The sequence below is a fragment of the Cetorhinus maximus genome, chromosome 7 (assembly GCF_964194155.1).
Source record: "Cetorhinus maximus chromosome 7, sCetMax3.hap1.1, whole genome shotgun sequence".
Taxonomy (NCBI): domain Eukaryota; kingdom Metazoa; phylum Chordata; class Chondrichthyes; order Lamniformes; family Cetorhinidae; genus Cetorhinus; species Cetorhinus maximus.
The window spans coordinates 45,929,302-45,946,089 of record NC_135885.1 but is presented as its reverse complement, the minus strand read 5'-3'; the positions used below and the strand labels follow the sequence as shown (position 1 = coordinate 45,946,089).

Sequence of the window (16,788 nt, the reverse complement as noted above, 5' to 3'; positions counted from 1 at the left end):
TCCTAATTGCTTGCTGCACCTGCCTGTTTACTTTCATTGACTAGTGTACAAGGACACCCAGATCCCTTTGTACATCCACATTTCCCAATATATCACTATTTAAATAATACTTTGCTTTTCTGTTTTTACACTGAAGCGTATAACTTCACCTTTATCCACGTTATATTGGATCTGCCATGTGTTTGCCCACACACAGCTTGTCTAAATCACCCTGAAGCCTCCTAATGCACCTATAGATTAAAGAATTTACATACTTTATTGGGGGAATATTTTGCGATGGTAATTTTTGACATATATAAAAACTGAAATAACAAAACATGGATTTGCTGAAGCAATGCAGTGCTTACCAGAATAAGTGGGATATTAGATCCAATCTTCATACTGTGACAACCTTTCCTTCATACATTCAGGTTTTGGCCTCTGACACGTCAGCATTTTGTTCTTTTCAGCCATGTTTTTGTCCAACATTGATGCATGTTCAGCATTATCGCTACTGTGGAAACTTAATTTTTATGGGAATAATCACATTGGCAGCACTCAGTGGCATCTTGTGTCTCGTGCTCAGGAATACACTTGGTAATTTTGTAAATTGTTTTAAAGCTTGTTTAAAGCTGATGTAAAGAATTCACATTTCTGCTGCTGACACCTGTTGACACCATCTTTATTTGTTAATCACCTGGTCACAAGTGGGAAAAAAAAGTTACCGGCACAAGTTATGTGGCTCACCTCTGGTGGTTAAGGCAGTAAACTACAAGGTTGAATTCTGATTGGATTTACTAATTGCTCACTAGAAGACACTTTGTGTTCGCATGGTGACTGATGCAGCAGAGAATGCTGGGCAGATTTGCTTGTCTTTCTATAGCAATTATAAGACATCAATGCTGCTCTTTTCCCCCACAGCCTTCGAGCTAGTTACCTTGGGAGTCACCCGCGGGCAGGAAAACTGGCAGGTGGACTCATAAATTAGGATGCCATACCATCGGCAGCATGCCCACCGCTGGTCCATCCAATCACCACCACCAACCCCCGTCCCATCATGATTTTGTGGGCAGCCAGAGAGGTGTTGAGTGGCTCGGCCTCCTGTCGTCCAATTGAGGCCCTTAAGTGGGCAATTAATGCCCAAATAAGGGCTTCATCCCACCACCACTCTATTAAAACAGACAACATGAGTGGGCGGCAGCCAACATGTAGCCCAGCAGAGGTACAACACGCAGCAACATGCAGCCTTGTCAGTGAAATTGGGGTGCCTCCTTCCTGGGCCCTCTGTATAAATCAGAGGACCCCTCCCACAGTTCTGCCTCCCAAATACACCCTCCCATCCCCACCCCCTACACCCCACTGCCCCAACCCTCCCCACACCCACCATTGCCAGCCTGGCCCCAGCAAGATCTCAAGGCCCTGAATGTCCGGGTCCAACGCTTAATGCCCCTTCCTCGGCCTATCTGCAGTACCAGCAGTAGCCACTGTCCCTGCTTGGAACTGTCTGTGTGCCAAGTTGCTGGGCTCCAATTGGCCAGCAGCTCTATGATGCAGGGCATCCTCCTGGAGATGGACAGAAGTCCCACCTCATATTAATTAAACGGCCGTTGCCCAAAAAATTAAAGAAAGGCGAGCCAGCTAAACGGAGGCTGGCTCGCCCCCAACATTTACGCAGGGGTGCAGGGAGCCCACCCTCAGCATAAAATCCATCCCACATTTATCTCTGTGCAACTAACAAGTAGGTTTCACAGTTCCTTCTTATTATCCTAGCTGGTACACGCTACATTCACATTCCTGGTTGATTGAAGTTCAGCACGACTTATTGCTCCTATTAATAATTATGATTAATGCACAAATTGAGGCTGCGATGTAATCTACCCAATATGCCAGTTTAAAAAAAGGATATCATGGGCAGGAACTTTTACAAAGAAACTGCAAGCCTGTGAAGGTATCCATTAATCTTCATTCTCAGAAGGATAAAGTATATGAGCAATATTTTATCTCTTTTGAGTGATCACATGGTTTAAATTCGAACCCTCTGTACAGAGGCACAAGGAAGCCCATGGGATGGATTCACACCCCCCGCAACCCCAACCACCCAAGTGGACTTTGCGTAGCTAGCTGATGGAACACACTGGTTGGCCGTCCTGTAAATTCAACACTGGCCACATCCAGTCATTACAAATGAGTAATCAACATAGACAGCAGAATATCAGGACAGTAGAGTACAAGTCTGAAGCTGTTATGCTGAAGCTATACAGTACCCTGACATGCCATATGCTACAATCAGTTGTAGAGATGGAGGCACATCAGAAGGATAGAAATCCTGGAAACAGTGCCATATACAACAACAATACATGCATTTATATAACGCCTTTAAAATGGGAAAATAACCCAAGGCTCTTCACAAAGTCATAATTAGACAGAAATGTATCCACAGACAAAGGCAGAGATATTAGGAATGGTAACCAAGAGGCAAAGAATATGGATTCATCGTGGTTAGCAATGGAGCAATAGAATATAAATGTAAAGATGCTGCTGGAACTTTATTTGTGACTGATTAGGCCTCAGCTGGAGTATTGTAGACAATTCTGGGCACCACTATTCAGGAAAGCCATAAAGGCTGAGAAAGGTTAAAGAGGAGGTTTACCAGGATGTTACCAAGAATGAGGAATTCAATTATAGGGAGAGATTGCAAAAGTTAGGAATCTTCTTGCAACAGGGAAACTGGAAAGTGGATTAGATGGGATAATATTTCCACTGGCACACACACGATGGGCTGAATGGCCTCCTGCAGTGCTGTAAATTTCCTATGATTCTCAGGTGGGTTTTAAGGAGGAGAGGGAGGTATTGGGGTTGGGGGTGGAAAATAATTCCAGACTATGGAGCATAGTTGCCAATAGTGGGCCGAAAGAAGGAAGAACAAGAATCGGAAGAACAAGAAGTTGGAGGGAGGGGGAGGAGAGCAGGGAGGGTGTGGGCCTTGACCAAGTTACAAAAATAGGAGGGGTAAAGCCAGCAAAGGATTTAAAAACAACAATGATCATTTTGAATTAGAGGTGTTGAAACAATAAGAGACTATGTATGTCGACAAGGACAGAGTGAAGGGCGGGTGGAACTTGGTCTGCAATAAGACACGAGCAGCAGAGTTCTACATAAGTGTAGTTTATAGAATCATTTTCAATTTCAGCTATCATGTGGGCTAGGAAGTAACATTTGTTGGTCAGTAGTTTCATGAGAATGGAGGCCAAGGAAATAGGGAGTGGGTCTCATTGACAAGGTAAACTTGGAAAGAGAATGGAGAATGGAATTAGGAAAGATACCAGAGAAAGCCACAGGATCAGGAACAGTGCAGGGAAGATTCTTGGAGAGAGGAAGGGAGAGGTTTGCTTGGTGGGCAAGGGGGAGGGTATAAACCACGATGTTATCTGAACAAATGGCCTCAATCTTAGTGACAAAGACTAAGCTTTTTCCACATACATAAGCTTCAACTTTGCTCCTAATGATAAATTCTATTAATTTACCAGTTACTAATGAAAGAGTAATGGATATGCAGTAATTCATATTTTTAATCCCCTTCTTCGAAATTGAACGACATTCGCTTGTTTCCAATACACTGACTCCTTCATGATAACCGTTGTGTTGCCTGCGTGCCATTGTAACGTAAAGATGCTCAGCAGAGCAACGGTTAATGTGGGATTGGAGAATGGCACCGCCCATGATATAATGTATAGAATCACATGGTAATAGACTCAGAGAACGGTCTAGAAACAACACTCTAAGTAAGCAGCCTACCTGCATGGAACAGCACCATGCATGACTGTAACCTGGGATCTATGAATAGTTAAAGGTTAACAATAAACGGCTCATGTTGAAATATATAAGGCTTGAGATCTCCTAATCGAGACATCTAAAGAACCAATAATACAATATACGGTGGCAGAAAACAGCACCACAATACAACATGGTGTACAGTGGTGGGGTTGGTGATAATACCATGGTGATCGGTGGTAGTGATCAAAGGTAGTAAGAAAAGTGGCATCTAAATGCATGAACCCAGAACAGTATCCCAAGGTATGAAAAACTGAAGCAGGACTAGAGAGAAGTGCACCTTAGAAGAGAAGTGCATGACCCCTGATTGACAGGCCACAAGTCAGATAAGCAAGACTACAGAAAATTGCAAGACCCCTAAGTGAGAATCCACAAGAAAGGTGAGCAGAAATACAAAATAGTAGCTGTAATTACATTTTAGAATAGGTGGTGGTCCCAAGAGGCTCAGCAGATTGTAGAAGTTGGAAGCAGCAAAAAAAAAGTGAAAAGGGCTGGCAGAGTTAACTAGAGAAACCTGCAGTGCATAGTAAGAGAAATAAGAAAAAAAAAATTCAGAATTTTAAAAAAATGCATTGCTGCAGAGTTGGAAGACCGCAAGTTTAAAAAGAAAGTACGCCCACTGAAACTCCTGAAGCGCGGGAGATTCAAACAAAAGAGGAATGTTCCTGCAGAGTTAAAAGAAAAAATACAAAGAGTCACCCAGTTCTAGAAGTTCTGAAGTTTAGAAAAATTACCAAAAGGGAAGGCCCACAATTATTGCCAAAAACCCGAAAACCGCAGGAAAAACCAGAAACATAACCGGCAGCTGCTGACAGACTGAAGTTTAAAGAAAACAGTTACTGCCTTAAAGCAGCAACACACTTAAAGCGATAAATACAAGAAAAAAGAAAACAGCCATGGACAGCAAATTAGAAGAGACCTCAGAGAGATGGACAACAAGAGACCCCAGAGGGCAACTCCACTGAGGGTAACAAAAGACTCCAGAGGGAGGGCAAAAAAAGACTCCAGAGGGAGGGCAAAAAAAGACCCCAGAGCATGAGGTAACTCAAAGACACAAAATGCGCAAAAAGTAGATGAAGCTGTTCTACAGGAAAATGTTCACATTGGAGCTGAACTGGAAGATTTGAAGCATAAGATTCAAGCTGAGTATATACTCTGAAAATGCACGATAAACTGAAGTCTTCAATGAACCAAGCTGTTTGAGATCTGAACAAACAAATCTGGGATGACATAAAAGTGTCAGGAGGAAATAATGACCCTCAATACCACAGCTGGCAAATCAAAGCAAGAGTTGGGAAAACTCAACCAGATGTACAGCCAGCAAAAACAGAAGGCAGAAAAGGCACACAAAGACATTGCGACCCTGAAAGACTCCTTGGAGAATTAGAATATAGCCATGGAAAAACATGAGCTAAGAGAACATTGAATATTACTTCAGAAAAAACTGCGTTGGAATTATCAGCGGCAACAGAACAATGCACTGAAGCCCAAAGTGAATTGGTAAGAGGTCAACAAGAAAATAAAAAGTTGAAGGAATAGTTGATTGTCCTTCAGGATCAAATGCAACAGTAATGCATGACCATTCAGCAACACGAAGAAGTGAAGACCGTCTTAAACAGCAGAATAGAAGCACAACAGAAGAAACTCGAGGAGACTCTTTTGAATTGCAGGAAAGCTCAAGATGAAGAAAACGAGCCTCGCAAAGAAAAGGAAAACCTGTTGGAAGATCTTCTGGTGCTAGAAGAATCCCTTAGTCAAAGTTTATTCTTCTGGAAAACCATGAAGAGAAGCAAAATTAATTTAACGTCACTCTGAACAAACTGAACAACCAGTTGGCAGAGAAGACTCAGCAATGTTCTATATTCCATGAAAGCCACCCGCGATCGGGGCCCAACCGTGATTTCATGCTGGTGGACCAATTAAGGCCATTAAAGATCTAATTAAATGAAACTTTGGAGGAGAAAGGGGGGCATTGTGATGCCTGCAAATCACTGTAATGTAAAAGTGCTCAGCAGAGCAAGGGTTAACGTGGGACTGGAGATGACACCTCCCATGATATGATGTGTAGAGTCAATGGTAATAGACTCAGAACTGTCTAAAAACGATACTCTAAGTAAGCACCCTACCTGCATGGAGCAGCACCATGCATGACTGTAACCTGGGATCTGTGAATAGTTAAAGGTTAACAATAAACGGTTCATGTTTAAATTTACAAGTCTCAAGGCCTCCTCACTGAGACATCTAAAGGACTCAGAATATAAAATACTTATGGTGCAGCAAACAGCACAATAATGCAACAATAACTACCAGTACTTCACAGATTACATTAGTCTCATTTAACAACCCGAAGTATGTAATATTCATGCCTAGTGATTTATTGCTCTGGGCCTCTTAAGCTACTCTGGGACATCCATGTAAATGTTATGTAAGTTATCAGTTAGTTGTAGCAGCTGATATCATGGATAACCAAAATGCTCTTTTTCAGTGAATATTTTCAGGAAGCTGGAAACCGATAACTTTTAAAAAGAAATTCAAACTTCCAGTTAATAGCTGAAAGAATGACACAACAAGATTTCACCTTTTACTGTCACAAAAGATTAAAAGCACTAATGACTAAACACTATTTTTGGAAGCAACTTATACTTTAAACCGCAGAATGGAGTACCTTTTTATTCTTAGCACTACTGGATAAACACACTTCACAGGTATACATTACACTGTCCTTTAAGTAGACATTCAATTCTCCCAGAATCAATCCAAAATGATTCTTAGATCCTGAGGTTTTACTTCTGTTCTTTATCTTTCCCAGCTTGGAAATTTTAAATTCCAGAACAGCCTTTCACGGTGCAAGTTTTCCTAGAGACTTCGCCCTCTAGATAAAGCTCGGCAAATCTTCTAGCCTTGTTTTAACGCCTGACAAATTTGGCCTTTTCAAAGCACGCACGAGTTTTCACTTGCATCCCAGTATGGTGAACCATAGAGGTTTTCGGCCTCTAGCTGCGCTCTCTCCCAGGCCATCAGACTAACTGTGTGTGAACTTTCAGGCATATGTTAGAAACCCTTCCCCTCTCAAGGTCAATTTCCATAACATGAATCACATGAGCCTTGTATCCAGTTAGAGATGCTGATTAGCTATCCTTGAGAGCCCAACTCTCTTTTATCTTGGAACTAAATCAATAGCTTAAAGCACAACTGTTTACAATCTGACATTCTCAGCACTTTCCTTGGGCGTTGGAGACTCAGTCTATCCACTGTTAGCACACTGGCTGCTGCCATTGTCTCCAAGCGTAAACATCTTGCACCTTCCTCCCAGCAAAACATTTTGAGCCCCCTTTAATCTTTAATAATGAAACCACCAAGGCTTGCTGTCAGGTTGACTTATTAACAGATTACATGACTCCCTTTATCCTAAATTAAAGTCACAGTTCCAAAACATAACAATCGTATGAACCTCGTAATTGTAACAAAGCCATTATTTAGTATGTTCAGTATTTTTAAATTGATCCTCAGTTTCAACCCCATTTGTATCCTAAAATGATCTCAAGTGTCACTTGGGCCATCATGTGGAGTGCTTTCAAGTGAAGTAGTATTCAAATTGGAGAAAGAGAGGAGTGAAACAAAAGACTCTCTTGTCATGTTAGATAATCACATGAAAATTTTATCAGCCATTATGTCAAGGTTCATAACCCAGACTATCCAAGAATCCCAGCTAACAATCTAATTGAAGGCAAGCAATCCCAAAATTCCAAGTATGTGGTTTGTTTCAGAGAATCTGTACAGTGCAGAAGGAGGCTATTCAGCCCATTGAGTTTGTTTGCTTTCATTAGGCTATATGAAACATATAACCCCAAATGGTTGAAATTTTAATACAATATCAGGAAAATAAGCAACTTTCACCATCATTGAAGACCCTACATTTAAAGGCCAAGATTGATTCTTCCCGATAATGTACAAAAAGGTATCTACTATTCTTGCTAATTTTCATTGACTGCAAATTTTCCGGTCATTCCTAGCAGAAAATGTCAACACACTCTTAGCTGCCAAGTAAATAAGGAGCATATTGTACATAAATCTGGAGCATATTGTACATAAATCTGGACACTGTAGGCTTCTAATGGGAGCAACTTGCAATGTTTCAAGAATCATCTAAATTACCACATTAAATAAAGTTGCTTTTAATAAATAAAGAACCCACAATTTCAGTGATCAATTTAGTACCAGACACATCTCAATTTTGACAAGTTACTTTGATATTCTAATGATTCTGTCCTTCTACACTGTCCCAATCAACAGAGTGGTACAACTTCGGAAAAGCATCCAGTGTCCATAATAATGATTTCCGTCCATAATAATGATTTCCTTATTTACAATATTATGACTTAAAATGGATTAATCTCAAGGAATTTATAACGTTAGCCTTAAAATTTCTATAGGATGCTCCTTTTCTTCACAAACCACACAAATTCTTGTCACAGCACCAGTAAAGCTATAATTGAATTTCTTTAACAGGTTTCTTTAATAGTTTGTTGTGTAGCATAATCACAGAAGGACATACACACAGCAAGGAGCATGCATTTTAATTTAGTGCACTCTCCAAGATGAACATGCACAGAAATCAGACCCCAACACCACACTTCAATCTTTCCTACCTGGACATCCCAAAAGATGCTGCTGAACTGCAATTTAAATCAAACAAAAATATTAACATATGGACTTGAAACACCCTGTAGAGGGATCTGCTGTCCAATTGCTTAAGTAAACCTCTCAGTCCCCAGTAGGCATCCTACTTAAAAGAGTATATAAACATATAGGTTTGCTTGAACTTTCTGTTGAAAATTTTTTTTAAATAAGTAAATTTATTTCTGTTGTCGAACCTACATGATTTAGACTGGCCTTATCAATCAATCCAACAATCAGCTGTTGGTGCAGACCACCTGAATATCGGGGTACAAACATGGTTTGCATTCTTGTTTTAGAAATTATCGAGTCTTATGTCTAAAAAGCCCAAATTTTAATTACTATTAATCAAATTACCCAAAAATAGATCAGGAAAAAAGAGTAGAAGGAAAACCATAGCGGAAGACACATAAGAAATTCATATTTCTACAGCCACTGCAGGATTGCTTCCTAAGCCAGTTTACAAGTATGAAAAAGATCTAGGATCTGTAATTCATAAGGGACGATCAGAAAGCAAAATGAATTAAAATAAAAAGGTTCCCTGGAACACACTAAAGTTTGGGAGATTGAAATTGACAAGTGGATTACTTAAAGCAATGTTGGCACTGCATTGTGAAGCTAATTGTGCTGTTTAACAATTCCTTCATGATGTTTATTCTCTTGTATTTTTCTTATGCTTTTATACTTAGCAATAAAAAGTCAGGTTTTTATTAGAAAATTCTAAAAAAGGAAAAATGCTATGACTGAAATTCATTACAACCTAATCAAAACAGCTTAACGGACAATATGACTAAATATGGATGTAAAGGTTTGGATTGGAGGCAAGCTGAATTTCCAAGAAATTGAACAGTTTTGAAGAACTGTAAAAATGATAAAGGTAAGCAAAAGTGTGTGAAGAAAGCAATGAGAAACACTAAATGTAAATTTGTTAAGGACATCATAAGTAATAAAGGATTTTTGAAATACATATTAAACAAAGAATATATTGGAAAGCTGATCTTCAGATACAAAAGAGTTAGTTACTAACTACAGTACTTCACATCTGTCTTACATTAGTCAGGTATCAGTTTTGAGGGACAAGAGGCAGAGGAGCTAAAGAATATATATTCATAGAATAGCATGGCACAGGGTGAATAGCATACTCTTATGCTGGATTAATATATATGGAGGAGAATTTTCTCCCTGTCGGACGGGCTGGTCGGGAGCGGGCGCGGAACCAATCACTGCCCGCGATGGGCTGCGCGTCGCCATTTTACGTGGGTGGGCCAATTAAGGCCCGCCCAGCGCGACGCACGCCCAGTAGCGCTACCTGTGCGGCCGGGGGGAAAGAGGGAGAATCGGGGCCTGCGCTCTTTCACGCATGCGCACGAAAGAGCGCAGAAATAGGGAGAATAATTTCAGAATGAGAATTTTTAATAAAGAAGGTAAAAGATAGGTTACACATGTGCCTTCATGTGACAGCGTCACGTAAGCGGGGACATGTTTATGAAATGTTTAAAAAATATTTATTAATTTAACAAACCCTTCATGAAACCTCATCCCGCCCGTGGATGAGGTTTCATGAAAAATGTGAAGGCCGCTTGTGCTCTTCACCTGCTCGCCAACATTAAGGTTGGACGGGCAGCTCTGTCAATTTGTTCAATTGGTTGATTAATGGCCTTAACAGGCCTTTGATAGTTTGGCGGGTGCACAGCCAACTCGGTGCATGCCAGCCGGACGACAGATCGGAATGACGCGCGTTGACGTCGGGACGCAGGCCCAAGTCACTGCGCGTCATTTTACGCGTCAGAAGGTTCTGCCCATGATGTTTATGGAGTAGTGTGCCACAGGATGAGTAACACACTCTTACAATGTGTCAACACGCATGGGGCTAGAAATTTGTGTGCCCTGTTTTCTTTGGCTTGGAGGTCTCAATTCGTTACTTGCCCATGCTGGTTCTGAGCATGGGGGGCACCACGCAAATCTGGTACACCCATCTCATCTGCATCACTGTAACATGTGGGTCTCTCTCTGTTTTCTTCTTCTTCACATTCCAGCTGCCCCTGCATTCAGCATGGAGTGGAGTAGCATTGTGCAGATACTACATGATGTTGCTAGCCTGCTCTTCTGAAAGGCAGGCTGTTCCGCTTAAAGGGGGGCTGCACTGAATACTATTGGTGGAATGTTAATGATTGAAAATTGAACACCAAGGCAGAGACGTAGTTCCAGGGTAACAGATGCAGTGCTGGAGACATGAGTGGTGGAGCTAGGCAGGAGGAGAGGCAGCATGGTTCTGTAGGGGGAGGTGGGGGGTAGAAGGCCCTCCAGACAACCTTCAAAAGGGAACAGGAGCAGCTAGCCAAGGAGGTCAAATCCCAGTCTCATCCCAGGGACATGGAAGCAGAACCACAAGAATTCCAGTGACCTCATGCTGGTGACAGTGAATCCATCTTCGCATGATATTTAATACCTTCTGCGCCACCAATGTTTCATGCTGTTCAATGCAGCACATCTGCAACATTCACCCAGCAGCACTACCTGGCACCCAAGACTCATGCCTAACATTCAGATACTCCACCTCACCCTCAAATACCTATCAATACTGCCAGCCTCACACCCACCTCTCACAGCCTCCATATACCTCAAGCTATTTAGCTATGGCAGACATGTCACCCAAACACAGTGCTACACAATCACTGACATTCTGCCCTCTCTCTTGAGGGACAAGGTCGTAGACAATGGAAGGGAGCAGAGCAGAACTGGCAGGGAATGCCTGCATCTCCTGAGTCCTGTGGAGCAAACAGCTCTCAGCATTATGGAACTGGCAGCGAGACATGACCATGGCATCCGATCTCACGGAGAATACAGAGGATGATGGTATGTCCCTTATTAACTTCCAGCAGACCCCTATCCTACTATCTAGGCAGATAGTGTCACCACGGATCTCTTGCTTCCCACCCCTCTCCCTTTCCTTCACCCTAACCATCCCCTTCTGATTTTCCACTTTCGGACACTTAATGCTACCTGTGCGGGCGGGGGGAGGAGGGAGATTCGGGGCCTGCGCTCGTTTGCACATGCGCGTGAAAGAGCGCAGAAATCTCCCTGAGGCACGGAGTTGTCTCAGGGAGATTAAGTTGGTAATGAAAAATTGAAATAAAGAAAAAAAAAATTCAGACATATCCCCTCATGTGACAGTGCCTCATGAGCTGGGACATGTCAATGAATTTTAATAAAAATTTTTATTACATTTAAAAACCCTTCATGAAATCTCATCCCGCCTAGGGATGAGGTTCCATGAAAAATGTGAAGGCCGCCTGGGCTCTTCGCCTGCCCGCCAGCCTTAAGGTTGGACGAGCAGCCCTGTTAACTTTTTAAATTGGTATTTAAATAGCTTTAATAGGCCTTTGACAGTTCAGCGGGCATGCAGCTGACTCCAGTGCGCGCCCGCTGAACTGAAGATTTGAATGACGCGCAATGACATCAGGATGCACACCCGATATCACAACGCGTCATTTTACACGTTGGCGAGCGGGACCCGCCCCCATACGCCGACCAGAAGATTCAGGCCATGGCAATATCAGAAGTTCTTAAAAATGAATCTAGCTATAATTTGGGCCCCTTTTTTTTAAAGGAACACTAGTACAGGGCTCATCATGCATCTCTGTTCCTGTTGTTTGCAGAGTGATTTATTTAGATTTCCCAGTGTTGCATCAGCTGGTTAGGCTGTGAGGTATCAGAATAACTCTACTTCACAGGCTTCCAGCACATGCTGGCCATGTCCTCCCAGATGCCATTTCGAAGAGGCCACACCAGCAAAGCAGCACTCGGCCTCCACTGCACTGCTGGAGGTGGTGGCACGGACATGAATTTCGCATGCATAACATTTATAGAGTGTTATGCCATAGGAAAGCTTACTCTTATTGTGGGTTTATATATATATATGTTTATAGAGTAAGATGCCACAGGGTGGATACCATAGTATACTCTCAATCTCACTGGAAAATTGGAAAAAAGACACAATGATAGAATGTGTAGCTCAGGCTAACTAAATTTACTATAAGGTATCAATTTCCACAAAAGCAAAAATAAATCTGTAGATAAAAATAGCAACTGCTTTGAGACAAAGGGTGGGGTTTTCTGGCCCCGCCCACTACCAGGATCATCCGGACCCGCCGACGTGAATGGACTTTTGGTTGGCCCGCTGCATCCCCCGCGGCAGATCCCACCACAGCGGGGCAAGGAAATCCCGGCCAAATTGTTGGAGATTCTTCACATCCTTTGATAATTTTGTCTAAAACACATCTCAGTCTCCATGGAATTCCACCTTGCAGCAATGAGTTAAAAAATCCTACTCAACCCAATGAACCAAATAGGAAAAGTAACTGAAAAATACAGAACTAAGGATCAAGTTAGATTTCATAGACTCACAACTGTCTCAAGTACCCTGTACAAACTAGTTTCACACCTCCCCAAAAAACAAAACTGCCAGAAATAAAGAGCAGACTCATTAGTCGGTCAGTCACCACTAGACAGCTGATATAGACAAAGGGCTGAGCATTTTCAGAAACTGAGTTTGAAAGCATGCTTATATTGAGCATTGCAAAGGCCAGGAATAATGCAAATGCAACATCCGAACTGAAGGCAATTGACAGCGTAATGATCAATATTAACTACATTTATCACTTGGGCAAGTTTTATGTTATCTAGCTTGTTATACAATGCAATTGTCCTAAGGAATCACGGGTGTCTAAATAATTAATCAAATCAATTTGACTTCGCTAGACAGTCTGCAGAAAAACTCAAAAAGCAGTCGGGAACCCTCTTTGAATAGCAGAACCCAGTCTGACAAGCAAATGTGAATTCCATTAATCCGTGCCTCAAATAAATCCTTAACAGGCACAGCAACAGCCACTGCTTCCACTTTTAAAAGTCCAATGCTTATGCCCAACTCTAAATGTACTTCAATAAATATACAATATAATATTATATAGATGGATAATATTGTTGTAGAAGCTTCAGTTACTACATTAGCTTGGACTTTCAGTGAACTGAGTGGGAATTCATATGATTAGTTAAAGCAAATGTCCGGTTGCAGAAGCACAAATCAATCAGCTTTCAAACAGATTCTGTTGTAGATAGTGCTGTAGGCAAAAAAAAGTTATTTTAAACAAATTCAGGGTAACGACTGACGGTAAAATAAAAGCATAATACTGCGGATGCTGGAGATCGGAAATAAAAACAAAGTGCTGGAAAAACTCAGCAGGTCTGGCAGCATTTGTGGAGAGAGAAACAGAGTTAACATTTCAAGTCCTATGCGACTCTTCTTCCAAAGAAGAAAGCAACTTTCTAGGCAGATGCAAATCATGTTTTAAGCAAAGGCTGCAGAACATAAATGGGTATTGTTCTTTTAAAGAAGCTTCATAGGTCAGTATGGGTTCTCAATGTATTAAACTAAACTCATCTCCTGAAAAAGGGCATAAAAGATTGAACTTATCGGAGACCTATACTGCCATTGAAGGAAGAAGACCCCGCTAGTTGTCGGAAGGAGATTTCAGAGAATGGGAGAGAGCCTGACTGATCATCAGGAGCCAACCACAGGAGCCAACTGCTTCTGGTGATTGTATGACCACAGTTAATAGCATAATTGAGCTAGATATTAAGTGTTAACCTGCTGGAAGTAAAGCAGCATATCTGAGCATTCTGATGCTAGATATCACTGAGGAGTTGATTTTGCTGAGAGTAAAGTAACAAGGCAGCTACTGTTTTGTATTATTATTTTCTTTTCTCAGCCTGTTAAATTTGTAAACATTTTCTGTAATCGTTTTAATTTTTCTGTAAGCTTTTCAAATCTGTGCCCATGTTAAATCTGTAACCATGGGTACAAAAAAACTAACCCCATTAAGCAAAACAACATATTGAGTGAGTAAAATTGTTCTCTTGTAATTCCCAGGTCAATAAAACGATAAGTAGGGTGTTTTATAAAAAAATAGAAACCCATACAGTGCTGTTAAGCAACTCCTCAGCACTCTTTAAATCTCTATATGTTCAGGTTTTATGTTCAAAACATCAAACATGCTGCATGGCTTATCCTCTTGTTTCCACTTGACAGGTTGCAAGGAAAAGACTTTTAAACCATTGAGAACACAGCAAAGAATTCACTCTACATGAGAAACGAAGAGTATCAGAGTAAATAAGAAAAGAAAATTAATGTTTAAACCAGTGCCAAAATAAACTATTACGTCATCAGGTACAAATTAAGAAACCAGCTTGTGTGAAGGCTTGAAGTTTAATGGCAGCTGGATGGACAATTGCCAAAAGCATACAACATATCAGAAAAATAGTAAGTCCAATAATCTCCAGCGCATGCCTATGACAGCATTTGGAAAAAGTGAGACAGGAAAGATGTCTGAATCCAGTATTTGGTGCCAGCTGTTGAATGAAGCAGATGTATGGACGAAAAATCACTTTAAAAGTTCCATTAACACTCCTTGAGGAAAACTGTTCATTTCAGTTTTGGCTACAAAATTACTTACTATATGTGGAATCCACAAACTGGCAAATGTGGCATATTTTATCACCAAATAAAAAAAGGCTAGTTATGGGTGATAATTAAATTAAAAAAGTCATAGTTGCTAGATGAGTAAGGATATTTTTGTTCTTACTCTGCTTAAACGTGAGATGGAATATATATGGGAGCAGTCTGCTGACTGCTTACGGTTAAAAGTCACAGGCCAGGTCAAACCTCCAATCTATGTGCCAATTAACCCTCAAAGGCTCTGTTATTGTTGTGAGAATGTAATTATTCAGTTTGATGGGATTTTTAAACTAGCTAAAATTTTATAACTAATTTAATCATCCCTTTATTGTGACCATTTATTACTTTTCTTACAGCTTCCCCCTCTGTCCCCTGATCAGGCAAATTTACACATGTGGGTTTTAACAATTATCTGATTGATAAGCTCTCCCAAAACCCCTTGGCCTAGACTGACAAATGATGAACATTTATTTTTTAAGGCCTGAGTAAAATCCTGACAAACATATCAATAGATAATATTGTGATAGAAGCTTTAGCTACAAGAATATTACGGCGGCAGGTGTGGAGGCAGACAGCTCAACCCCCCTCCCCGCCCCCCATCCCATAAGCAAAGTCGGTGTGGAGTCGACCCGCTCCATGCCAGCAGCTGCAGCCGGGCTAAACAAGGGCAGTGTGGAACTTCTACCCTTCACTGGGGCAGAAGTCCCACCCTCGGGAGCTGCCAGCCAATCAGTTTGGCTGGTAGCTCCATCAGTCCTGGCAGCACCAACAGTGCATTCTTGGGCACTGCCAAGACTGCAACCAGGAAGAAGGTGGTGGCCCAATGGATCCCGGAGCCAGGGAAGTGCTGAGCAGGGAGGGTTTGGTGAGTTTAATGCTGCAGGCGGGTAGGAGGAAAGGGGGGGGCGACGTTCTATTTTAGTGGGGACACCCCCAATCTGCAAAGGGCAGCCCGCACTTTCCTTCCCGCCCTTTGAAATTTATTTTGTCTTAAATTGGGCTGCCCTCACCCGCCCAACTACCCATACCAATTGTTTTACGGCATGGGCAACGTATTATCGGGGTCAACTGGCTTGGTAACAAGCCCAACTGCCCCTTGATTATCGATTTAAATATGGTGGGCGGGCTCCTGATTTCAGTGTCCACCTACCGCTTCCCCCCTCCATATTATGGGGGTGAGGTCAAGGGTGGGCAGGAAGGTGGTGGGGTGGGCAGGAAGGTGGTGGGGTGGGCACCCACCCTATTTTACGTGCCCTCCCCCAACAAAAACATGACCCAGTCGGGGCATGTAAAATGCAGCCCTAGGACTTTTAGTGAGCTGAGTGGAAGCAAATGTCAGGTTGCAGAAGTCAATTAATTTTCAAATGATTTCTGCTACAGATGGTGCTGCTTAATAAAGTCTTTATTTTCTTTTGAAAGGGAAAACAATCACAGAAATGTATTATCCTCAAAAACCTGCAACGCAGCCTATTGTCTTTTGCATCTTTGTCCACTGTCTGCTTAAACAGCAATAACTCCATTGGCAGAGAGAAACAAACAACGGCAAACAGCTCATGATTGGTTAGTACAACAGAGGGTGGAATCACCCCAGATTTACACTAAGTGCGATAGTGGGCCGGTGAAACAATGTCTTACTTGCTGCCCGCGATGGCGGGTTTTCACACCGTATCGTACCAAACCCGCCGCATTACTCATGCATTCCCAGGAAATACACCGTTTCCATGATGGGCGGGCTCTCATTCGCCCGTCATGCCATCTTGTCACTGCTTCATCACACTGGGCGCCAT

General features: G+C 41.9%; 1 protein-coding gene across 2 annotated transcripts in view; it reads right to left on the bottom strand.

The window, feature by feature from the left end:
• Nucleotides 1-16,788, bottom strand: part of sacs (sacsin molecular chaperone) — a 148,872-nt gene that overhangs the window by 38,234 nt on the left and 93,850 nt on the right. The window contains exon 10 of one of the 2 annotated variants that reach the window (XM_078545418.1): nucleotides 8,460-8,486. The exons of the other annotated variant lie outside the window; for it this stretch is intronic. Coding sequence (XP_078401544.1) covers nucleotides 8,460-8,486 — 27 coding nt within the window. The remainder of the gene's footprint in view (nucleotides 1-8,459; nucleotides 8,487-16,788) is intronic. 2 annotated transcript variants of the gene reach the window in all.